The sequence below is a fragment of the Pocillopora damicornis genome, chromosome 8 (assembly GCF_964200805.1).
Source record: "Pocillopora damicornis chromosome 8, jaPocDami1.2, whole genome shotgun sequence".
NCBI classification, from domain to species: domain Eukaryota; kingdom Metazoa; phylum Cnidaria; class Anthozoa; order Scleractinia; family Pocilloporidae; genus Pocillopora; species Pocillopora damicornis.
The window spans coordinates 3,454,817-3,466,372 of NC_142677.1; the positions used below are offsets into that span (position 1 = coordinate 3,454,817).

Below are 11,556 nucleotides of genomic sequence, written 5' to 3' on the forward strand. Positions count from 1 at the left end.
TTTTGAAGAGAGGGGGAATTCCCTTTGAATATCAAAACAGAGTGTTGTTAATGACCAAAATGGACCATTTGATTCAGAACAATGACGAGGGGTTAACGCTCGAAACATCAGCTTTTAAACTCTCAACGCTGGTCAATTTAGTATTATCAACTCAGTTGATGATGCTTAATCACCCTGTTATACCCTCTCACCGACGCAGCACCACGGTTTCTTTAGAAACTTACCGCCTTTATTCACTTGAATAAGGGTTTGTTCAATACCTCCAAAAACTCAATGACAAAATTGTTTTGCTTCAATATTTATGGGTGTATATCTCTGAAATTGGAGGCTACAGAAGGTTTTAATCATATTTCCTTGGGCTTTAGGAAAAATTAACTCCTAACTCTAATCAATCACAAAATAGCTTTCGATTTTGAATGTTTTATTGTTGTAATCCAATGCAACGATTTCGTGTTGACAGGTAACAACTCTCGTGCATGACTGGTTAGCTACTCTCTCAATAGTTGGTCCACCTCATTCACTTTGAATTCTAAAAATCAGGAAAAACAGAGCGTTATCACTAATTATCACTAATAAACTTGGTCGAAGATTGTAATGTTATTAAGAGAAGCTACCACCCTTAATTACCTGCCCCCGGCAGAACACTTTTCTCGTTTCTCCGGGACTTGCAGCACGCAATGCTGATGTCGTCTGCCATGAGGCCAAAATCCTGACCAAAAACATCGATGAAGGCTTTTACCAAGTTTTGTTTGGCTAGTTTCTGGACTTTGGGATCCAAACATTCTCCTGAAAAGCTTTGCCAACTCATTCCTTTTCGAAATAACACTGGTCCATCAACATCTGAAAGGGCGGAAGAGAAAGAACAAAAGGAACTGAGATAAGGGATAAGAAAGCAACAGGAGGACTATGGATGAACAAATGAATGAGCAAACGAATAAATGAAGGGAACGTAGGGAAAAAGAAGCGAAAGTTGACAAATGAGAAGATCAGTTATTAGTAATGGTGGATAAATATATATATATATATATATATATGAATGTGGGGGGGGGGGAGTGTACCTTGGCAGAAAGTGCTCAATGCTGTGGTAGCAGAGCTAAGTATACACAAGTTAAAGAATCAAAGAGGAAGGTTAAAGTTCTGTCTGACGAACGCTTAGGCGCGAAATTCAGAGTCACAGAATCGATGCGTCCGTCTTTAACTTATGAGTATATATATATATATATATATAGTTAGATATAGCTCTTTGGCATACAAAGCTTTGCTTTTATGTCCAAATTGAGCACTCTACTAGGATGAGTCATTGCTGCTAGCATTATGCATGCTCACTAGTTTTTCTAGTTTGAGCACTCTGGCACGGCTAAGATGATCCCACATATGTGAGATCACTTGGGGTGGCTATATGGTCTTACCTCCATCCTAGCATCAGCACTACACTGATGAGGCCCAGAAGGCCGAAACAGTACTGTCTGCAGTTAGTTATATATATATATATATATATATATATATATATATATATATATATCTAAATGTATGAAGAGATAATTTTAAAACAATTGGCGGTAATGTCGCTATCTGATTGGCCAATTTTCCATGTCGATAAAAGAACAGACAACGCTGTCGCGTCAACATGTCACGCACTGCCTTTATCAGCTCTCAAACATTGATGACTTGAAAATTTTGACCTTGATACTGTGGTAAAAAACAAATCGACAGTGGTTTAGCGAGGTTTGCATTCTTATCGTGAGTCCATAACATTTTGACCACTGTTATGACGAATACCGTTTTCGATAAGAGTGCAGACCACGCTAAACCACTGTCGATGTGATAAATTCATTGATTTTCAGACGGTGTATAATCAACTCGCCCACAATACGAAAATATGAAGAACTACCAACCAGTACAATCTGGCCAAGGTAACTCTTGTGACACCACAGGGCGTGAATCCCATGCAAACCATGTTCCTGTCGATTGGCAGATGTACATATGGGCAGGAACTCTGGTGAAATCCCTGGGGAGATTACACTGAGGTGTGCACACTGTCCCGCCTAACAGATGCGAATGCGCGCAAGCCATGAGACCATTCAGTGGAGGAGCATAAGCCGGGCACTTGGGATCTAAAATGTGAGAGAAGAAGTTGCTAGACTGCTAATATATCAATAAAATTAGGGCTATGAAGTTATAGTCTTATCAAATAGCGATTGCGAATTTTGATCGAAGGCCTCTTTCCACGGCCTCGGATAACTAATCGCGAAAGGTATGAGCGTATTTGCTATCGTTTACGTGAGAAAAGTAGCTGAGCCGGGCCAGTCCTAGTACTTGCTGGGTTACCCCTTGTCGAGACTAGCTCGGCTTGAGAAATCAGGAAAAGATGGGATTAGTTCTGGCCATCCATTCATGTAAACACCGACCCAATTTGTAACGCGGTTTCACTAAGTAACACGTTTGCTTGGATTTCTTGTTTTATGTTATGGCCTACTACCAATCCATCATTCCAAACTTTGATATCTTTATAATCCCTTTTTTTGGTCGATTGAAAAACAGACCCACAATCAGTGATAAAATTGTTGACAGATTGACCTTTTCAAACCCTTATAACTTAAATTTTAAGTTAATCTATTCGCCCCCTTCCCCCCCAGAACATTGTTGCATCGTGATCCCATGACCTTCAGCTATATACAGGCAAAATTGAATGGGGAAGGGGGGGGGGGTTTACCAATGATTTAGAGTGTGGTAGAGACAGGACTAGGTTATTCTACACTTAAATAAGACTCTTCAAATATGATGTGTTAACTAGTTTTGACGCTAATTGCACGCTGTCCTTGAAGTTATCCACTAGAAGTAAAGACTTAATTGTATATTTTCGTTACCCTTAGCAGTGATTCGAACTTGGGTACAAATCAGTCGAGGCACGTTTAAAGAGGCCTTGAATTTCGTCGAGCCAAATTCGATGAAAGTGATTCCGGAGTTTCAACAATACAATGAGGAAAATTTTCCCATGATGTCACCAGCAGAGTCGCCAATGAGAATTCGAGGAAAATACATGCTAACTACCCCAAGCGAGGGACAACGCAAGCGATCAACTTTCGATTAGTTCTAGATGCATCTGATTGGCTGAAAGGGTGGCGCCAGTTTTCTAAACCAATCACATCACGTACAAAGTATACCAATGAAACTAATGCAATTTCAGATCACCAAATATTTTTCTTAGCTGAGATATTTACGCGGACGGAACTTATTCACTGACACCCAGACATATCCAATGAAAAGACTGTCCGTAGATGATAGAGCACTATCCAATAAAAAACAAACAAACAAACAAACAGGTAATTTAGTGTTAACAACTGGGTTGAAAACGTAAATTAGCCACCGTAAAGGGTAAAAAAGCTGACGTTTCGAGCGTTAGCCCTTCGTCTATCGCTCTGACGAAGGGCTAACGCTCGAAACGTCAGCTTTTTTACCCTTTACGGTGGCTAATTTACGTTTTCAACCCAGTTGTTAACACTAAATTACCTGCTATACTCTCCCTCCGACGCAGCACCACAGTTTCTTTAGAAACCTACCCCTTTAAACAAACAAACAGACTGGCGTACAAAAAATGTAAGGTGCTAAAGTCAACGCTGAGCATCCCAGTACAAATTTTTTTTTCCCAAACGCCCCTCTTTTGGAAACCAAAATTGATAGCACTGGCCCTACTCACTAGAAACAGTTATAGTGAATGTACATGACGCCTTATTGCCCGATGGGTCCGTGGCCTTGTAAGTAATTTGATGTCGCCCCACTGTAAAACCTGAACTAGCGACCGACTCAGTAAACAAAACGACGTGTCCTCCAGAGTTATCATTAGTAGTCGGCGGGTGCCAGTGGACAACAGTTGTGTGACCTGGCCCCGTCTTGATGACTTCCATATCTTTGGGACAAGTTATCTTTGGAGGTTCCTTATCTAAGAAGGAAACGAGAAAAATATTAGTTTTTATTTTAAAATAAATTCATCTCATTTAAGTGTGGAAGTTTTTTTCGTAATTGACTCAAGACTTCAGGGCTTTTCACGATTTACAGAACAGCAAGTGACAATGAAAATTATTATTTTTTCATTACTTTTAAAAACTTATAACTAAGAGTTCCATATGAAAACTGATCCTAACTAAAGAAACATTAACTGGCGTAGCTAGCTGCATAAAATCATTTATTCCCTGTAGAAATAAATTTTCTTTTTATCAGAGTTCTCTCCGTTAGTATAACTTGTCAAAATAATTTCGTAGAGAGCGAGAAAAAACAAGTGACACTTACGAAATAACATGATCAACAGTTTAAAGATAAGATAATCGTTTCACAAAGTAATATTTGACAACATTTGCAGATAGTGGCATAACAAAAAAGAAAATATAAAACTTTTTTTTCAAAAAAACTCACCTACAATGGTAACCGTAAACACACATGAATGTGAATTTCCACTGTGGTCCGTAGCCGTGTAGATTATGCGTGTTTTTCCAATCGGAAAGTCGTGAGGTGACACAATACCCTTTGGGAAGCTGGTAATTGTGGGCATGTGACCCGAGGTGTCCGTGGCAAATGGTCTTCTCCACTTCACCCTCCTGGTGGGCTTTTTTGGTTCCGTGTTGCTGAATACGTTATCCGGGCATTCTATATTTGGCGGTTTTATGTCTTCACAAGAACAATAATTAGTGTTTTATAACCGCTAAGTTTAAAATTGGCTTTAGTATTAGTTTAGTCGTTTACATAATGGGTGGGGTGACCCGCCTAGGCTGGTTGCCCGCTCTGCTGGGTAGGGTTACTCTGTTACCTGGGGTGACAGTTTGCCATGTAAATGTCTCAAGGTGGGTTAAACCCGCTCAGCCGGGGTAGCGTTCATGTCACAAAAACTAAGACGGCGGGTTTCCTCACCTATCTAGGGTCCCATACATCCATGTAAACAAGCCCCTTAAAAGTCGTCTTACTTTATTGCCAGGTCTTCTTAATTATTCTAAGCAGCATATGGCAGTCTGCAGTCTTTCCCTACATTTCCACAGTTCAATAACCCGCCAACCTCTATAGAAAAAAAATTATCTCTCCCATCGGCATTCTTTATTCCCACGGCATCACTGAGCGCATTTCACCACTAATTTTTACCTCGTGTTTCTCACTGCACCTAGTTCCCACCAATAGCGTAGTTCCATGTTTCTGTACGGAAACCACACACAACCCATAGTTTCTCTATTTGTTCTGACGGAGGCTTACATTTACTAGCTTACGTTTCGGGAACTGTCCACGGTGGCCCACAGACGTAGCACCACCGTTTCTTTAAAGATGTATCCCCTCCCCTCGCACCTACATTTTATTTTTCTCCTGTTTTTGTAAACAACTTGCCGTAACTGGTAATTTCAGCTCTCTTTCGGTTTGTTAGAAAGGTTTTTTTTTTCTAAATGATGGAGCTTAGTAAAGACGCAACAATCGATTTAAGTAAATAAACGAAAAGGAAAGAAAATAATCCCTTACCCTTGCCCTCTTGGAGATATTTTGTCCGCCCTTGATCAGTGGCCAAAACTGAAATAAGGAAAGTTAAAGAATATTTAATGCAAGCATAAAAAAAATTGTTAGGTTTTAAAAATTGGTCTGCCTATATTAACATGAGCCATGATCTGCGGGCCTGAGTAGCTGTAACATATACTTTAAGAATCAAAAAATAAAGAGAGAAGATTGTGTCAAACGTATTGTCATAGGTGAGGGGAGTAAACATCTTGCAATGTATAGATCGGAGTGAAATCTGATTTTACCTTTCTCCATCATACAGATTATTGTTAAGACCATTGTTAGCTTTGACCCCGCAAGCATCATAGATGTGTCTTTGATATAACAGAGCTGGCCTGAACAAGCAATATTAAAAAAACTTAGATCAATTTCCTATAAAGAGAACGGCTGTTGAGCATGAATTGCCAATGAAATGCAGCTGGTGTACTGTTGAACACTGGATTTCGTACCATGGTTATGCCTGTACTAAAAGTTGCATAAAAAAACTAGCGATTTTGGTTCCACAAAATTAATATGCAGTGTTGAAAGTCAAATTCCTGCATTATGAAAGCTCGTAAAGCAGATAAAATAGACGCACTCAATCCAAATTTTGCTTCAAATGGTTGCTTTGATTGTGGATCGCCAATATTTATTTATTTTGTCATCACTAGGCTTCTTTTTCTAAAATAAACTCCGGAAATCATGAAACTGTTTATTGCATTTCTATTGTTTTCAGAGTAAGTTGTTAACAAGGAAATTTGTTGAAGTCTTTCAATTGCAGTGATCGGTTGTACGTAAATATTTCTAATTAAAACTCCAAAAGAATATACAGGAGTCACGCCAAATTTTTTGACCAATTGTTTTTCCTCTCTCGGATACGCTCATCTCAGTAAGCAAAATTAGGCAATAAGAAATTTTGGGCGAAATCCCTTAAAAAACGCCCTGTTTTCATTTCTGTGTATCTGGGGGGTTTTCTTGATATGACAAGAAGCTGCTGGGTTTGTATCAACTTTAAGATTTGTATCAGCTTATATAGCAGGGGTTTTCCATAAATCTGGAGACTCTAGGTAAGATGCGTCGCGAAAAAGAGGGCGAGAATACATTGCGAAAGTTTGGAGAGAAAATTCGTCGACCTTCAACCCTTTGCTCTGCATCGCAAAAAATGAGGAAATATTATACCGGGACGGAAATGTCCTCGTCCGGGAAGCATAAGTAAACATTGCCGTGGAGAGAACATTTTTGATGTATAAAAAATCCTCTTTTAAAACTTGCTATAATGAATCGAGTGCAAACAGTGTTGTTCTCTTCAAAGCGGACTCAAGGTGAAGATATTTTCTTTGCTTTTTGACTTAGAAAAAGGAAAGAAACCTTTAAAAAATTGTTTGTATGGATAAAAAACACTGAGAAGCTGACGATGTTTGGAGACGGAGAAGATTAACTTGGATTTCAAATGACCATCTTGGAAACATTTAGGTCAAATTATGGGAGATACCCAAACGCCGATCTACAATAGCTCTTTCTCTCTCTCTCTCTCTGTCTGTCTCTCTCTCTCTTACAAATAAAATAATAAAAAAGGCAAGCGTGTTTTAAGGCATAACAAGCTAAGGCAGAAATGTATGTAATTTATACTTACTGTGACAAAAATGCCGCTTCAAGAGGGTAGTATGCTTGGCGTGGAAGGAGGCGAATGACGTTTGACCGTGGTGAGACGGATGTTATGCACTTCCCTTTCTTTGTAATGCAAACACCTTAAAAGGGCCACGGCTGAAAATATTAATGGTGTGATTTTACCGAAATTTCGTTTACTAGCTATTGTTAATTGAAGTGACAGCCAATCGTTTGAGATAATTTTCTGTCAAAACGCTTAATAGGATTTTCAACTATAAGCACGGATGTTCCATGAGCCACGTTAAAAAAAAGAAAAAAAAAGTTTTTAATATCTCCTTTGGATGCTTATCTATATTATTCATCCTCGGCACCGAGGATCAAAATTTAATATGAGGCAGTGGCATCTAAGTTCTATATCATTGAACAAATAACCTTAGTTAAAACTGGATTTAGAAGCAGTTTTCTCAATTCTCTATTATAAGTTTGGTTAAAACTAGCATTTCCTCAACACTACCTTGTCTTTTCTCTAAAAGACCCAACTAGATGAATTTCACATGGGTGACTGGCTCAAGCGTTCCAGAAATGGCTGCACCAGCCTTGATCAAGATGGCAATAGCCGGGCTGTCAATCAAGCACCTTTCGATTCACGCCAATTGAAAACCTAATTAGCAAACTCAGGAGCTTACTTCCGATCTCGTTCTTGGAATAATTACTTTCGAGCTGTTTACTCCTTCCAAATTGACTTTCCCCTTATCATCTCAAGATCTAATATTTTAAGATGAGATCTGGGTCAGCTGAAATAAGACTTGCTACATAAAAATTACAACGAATACGCCGGCAGAATTAAGGTTAAACTAAATAAGGAAGAGATTGTTGAACCAGTCAATAAGGAAAAAAAATTGAACACACCGCGTTTTCATAAATTAAAGATAATTGTTTATCACAGATTCAGTGCAGTGGATGAAATTATAAAATATTTACGGTTAACACCACCTCAAGTGAGAGTAATGATTCTATATAAAATCTTAAAATTAATGTAGAAACTCGTCTCTGATGGCGAATTCGGCAGACGATAAACTTGGAATTATGAATTAGAAATGATAATATTAGAGAGAAATTTCTAGAAGTCTCTGAAAGAAATTAACTTAACAAAAAGTATTACAAATAATCATCGTGTCAACATTAAAATGACATCAATATGACAGCAAACAAAACATTATTTTCTGAGAACTCGCTAAAAAAGCCAATTATCAAGAGAACAGAAAATCTGCACAACAATAAAATTCACGATAAGAGAATATATCAATTGATCAAAACTATCAACAGCTAACAGCAAGTATGGGTCGTAGTGGATAGCGTGTATTTGCCAGTTTTCGCAGTTCACACAATCCTCATTAGGACCTTAAGCAGTCAGGGCTGTAACGCTAAGGACGACTGCGATTAAAAAATGAATTTCTGCCTATAATTAGAATTTCAAAAATGGCTCCATTTGTTTACCATCCCATACGGCGCCACACCTCAACTTCAGCATAACGTATTAAAGAAGCGTTGAGTTCCAAATGGAAATTAAAATAATTGGCCGTCGCGGTTTCGGTTCGCAGACGACGCAAATTGTGGTGATTTCACGTTATCGTTTTGCACAGGACGGCTTAGAAATGTGCAAAGTTTTAAAACGCACTTGCTGAGCTATTGTTCTGCCCATTAGATCTTTTGTTTTTCCATGTCCTCGTTGCCGTCGCCGTCGTGGTTTGCTTAAGGTCCTTAATATCATGTGAACTGCGCGTAAGCTAAGCACTTAACACTTGATATTGTCTTCGTTGTTTCCGTTTTAAGGTGAAGTGGGGTTCGTTTACCTTTGTTTGTGAAAAACAAAGCTTGTTCTTAAAATAAAAATGAGAGTCTTCTCTTTTTCCACGACAATACACGAGATGAATCATGGAAAAACCAAGAAACAGAATACGCATTTTTATGAATTCTTATGAATACCGCTACGATACATCATTTTTTATTTCAAGAAATCTCATGATTTGTATTTCATCAATCATTTTAATCAAACTTATTTAAAAAACAATATTGATCATAATGAATAAAGAAAACCATGTCTATTATTATTTATGCTAGGAAGTAGAAGTTCGTTTTGGTTTTTCAATAAGACCTTGGAATCCACTTTTCGAGATCTTGCGCCTAGCCATCAAACAAAGTGCTTCTACCTTTCTTAATGCAGTGTTTCTAGTTTTTAAAATCCATTTGTCAGAGAAAATATTCTACTTATGCCAATTTACCATGCTAAAAGGGAGAAACTACTCCTGTAAATGCACTTAAAGCTGTAAATTGGATCCGCTCAACTTAACACAGCTGAATCAATTCAACAAATAACATGTTATCTTTAAGGAAGGCGAAGAAATTTCCTCTTTTCTATGTTGGTTCAGGTTTACACTTCTCAGAGTGGTTTGACGATCACGGGAACAAAATCGGCATTCCCTGAGGACAGCTTTTGCATACGCCATGTGGGATGCACATTTCGAACCAATTGGCTTCCCTTTCATTGTTGTACTAAGGCTAACTCTGCCTCTAGAATAATTAGTTGTTCTTATAATTAGAAGTAATTATTTGTTTCAATCATGACGGCTTTCTCTAAAATAAGACGTTGTAAAAATATTGGTCAAAACAGTTGAAAAAACTTTTGGATACGATTTCCTCGTATAAAAATTTCCAATTGGTATGGCCTCAATATCAGTCTCATGTGGTTCAGAAATGTTCCTAATTATTGATTCTTTTCGCATTTTTACCTTTTCTAATTCGATGAGAAGCGAGTGATTATAAGTGCGGATGTAACTTGACAGCTGCGTCAGTGTAAGATTCTGTTTCACCGATTTCTATGAAAACTGGAGACAAAATTTAAAGCAAAAGAGCTGTTATTCGTGCTTGTCTCAGTAGCAGTGACCACTTAAAGAATTAAAAAAAAAAGTGTGTTGTGCGCAATATTCATGCCGGATCGATATATACCAAATGGAATTACAAACAAAAAGAATTACAATGTTTCGTGTTGTAGCGTGCAAAATCAACTAGCAACTGGCTCGATAAATATATGTTATTTGCCGGCTGGGAGGTCCGTATGGTGAAAAACTGTGACCGAGGTCTTGAAAATACTGCCCGAGGCCGTAGGCCGAGGGCAGCATTTTCAAGACCTCGGTCACAGTTTTTCACCATACGGACCGACCCTTAGCCGGTAAATAACATATTTATTGTTTTTAAACTTAACGAAATTCTTTCCGAAAGAACCCGAATGACTTATGGCCGTAAATACGGCAAGATCCTCCATAAACTGAACAATTTTTGAGTGAGTAAATGGTAGTTAAAATAGAGGTGATGCAAATTTAAGAGAGATGCCTCGGCGAAACATTTTCATTTCTGTAACGATAAAGGTGATTTAAAAGGCTTCCAAACAAGCTTTGAAACATTATTTTTACAAGTATCTGTCACAATATGACACCTGTCAATTAGAGAGCGCGCAAGAAAAAAAAAATCGTAGGAACATTTGAAAACCAACAGAACTAGTTTGGCAAGGACTGTCACGACAATGTTTTCTTAAAAATCAGTTAATGATCTAACGGAAAGTATTATTTACTCTCATCGACTATTCATTCATGTACGAAGATTTACCTCTGTTCATTAAGTAAACGGCGAGGAAAGTAATTGTGAGTAAATTCAATTTTTTATTTTGAAGTTGTAATAGTTTGCTCGTTTGTTTGCTGTAATGGCGTGTTAAATCTGATCTTTCCTTCACAAAAAACTAAATTCGAACGGCACTCTCCAACGAGACACAAGGGAATTTAATGCAGTCTTTTCTCAATTCCTTCAATTTCTGTTGTGCAATTTAAGGTATAAATGTCCAAATTGAACGGAATTGGAAAGACTCACCAGGAGCGTATATTTGTTGTAGAACTTAAATTAAAACTTCGCTCGCTTTTTTTTACTATGAACAAATTGCTCGAGAAAATTCAGTTATTAAATGAATGAAAGTTCCATCGTTCAGTTTAACTGTAACCAAATACCTCACGTTTCAACTTTCTGGGTACTTTTTGTGAACGAGTAAAATTAATTGCAGACGGTTTTTAGGCCGCTTGTCAACCAACGTAATGACACTATTGTTTATACAAATTCATTCTGAAACCAATATTTTTGTGATATTTGATAGAGAGAAAAGGGAGGATTCATAAGTTATGTATCGGCTTGAGGTAGAGACCGACGTGTTTGCTTAAAAATACTGCCCAGCCAGAGAACGAGGTATATTTATGAAAAATGGCCACGAAAGTTGGGATGTACTCGGCGACTCACGAAAGCGTTACCGTGGCCCGTGGGCAGAGATAGGAAAATACTGACCGGGTAAAGAACCAATCAGATTGCAAGATTCGTTACCGTGCCCTCTAAAAAAACGATAAA

At 38.0% G+C, this 11,556-nt stretch overlaps 1 protein-coding gene across 2 annotated transcripts; it reads right to left on the reverse strand.

Annotated features, from left to right (window-relative positions):
* Nucleotides 1-404: 404 nt before the first annotated feature.
* Nucleotides 405-7,254, reverse strand: LOC149040982 (sushi, von Willebrand factor type A, EGF and pentraxin domain-containing protein 1-like). Of its 2 annotated transcripts, none has more exons than XM_089181267.1 (8): nucleotides 7,139-7,254; nucleotides 5,772-5,861; nucleotides 5,494-5,541; nucleotides 4,411-4,662; nucleotides 3,698-3,940; nucleotides 1,896-2,114; nucleotides 628-840; nucleotides 405-529 (listed from the first exon to the last, which is right to left on the reverse strand). In XM_089181267.1, exons 2-8 carry the CDS (start codon nucleotides 5,830-5,832, stop codon nucleotides 489-491), a joined length of 1,077 nt encoding a protein of 358 aa, XP_089037393.1. In that variant the 5' UTR covers nucleotides 5,833-5,861; nucleotides 7,139-7,254; the 3' UTR covers nucleotides 405-488. The 2 variants fall into 2 exon arrangements, with proteins under 2 accessions (XP_089037393.1, XP_089037394.1); XM_089181268.1 differs by lacking the exon at nucleotides 7,139-7,254 and adding an exon at nucleotides 5,976-6,130.
* Nucleotides 7,255-11,556: the final 4,302 nt, after the last annotated feature.

Coding starts and splice junctions, on each gene's coding strand:
- LOC149040982 (XM_089181267.1), bottom strand. CDS start 5,832: ATGATGCTTGCGGGGTCAAAGCTAACAATGGTCTTAACAATAATCTGT. Junction 5,542..5,771: donor AATCTGTATGATGGAGAAAG/GTAAAATCAGAT, acceptor TCCTTATTTCAG/TTTTGGCCACTGATCAAGGG. Junction 2,115..3,697: donor ATTCACTATAACTGTTTCTA/GTGAGTAGGGCC, acceptor CTCACATTTTAG/ATCCCAAGTGCCCGGCTTAT.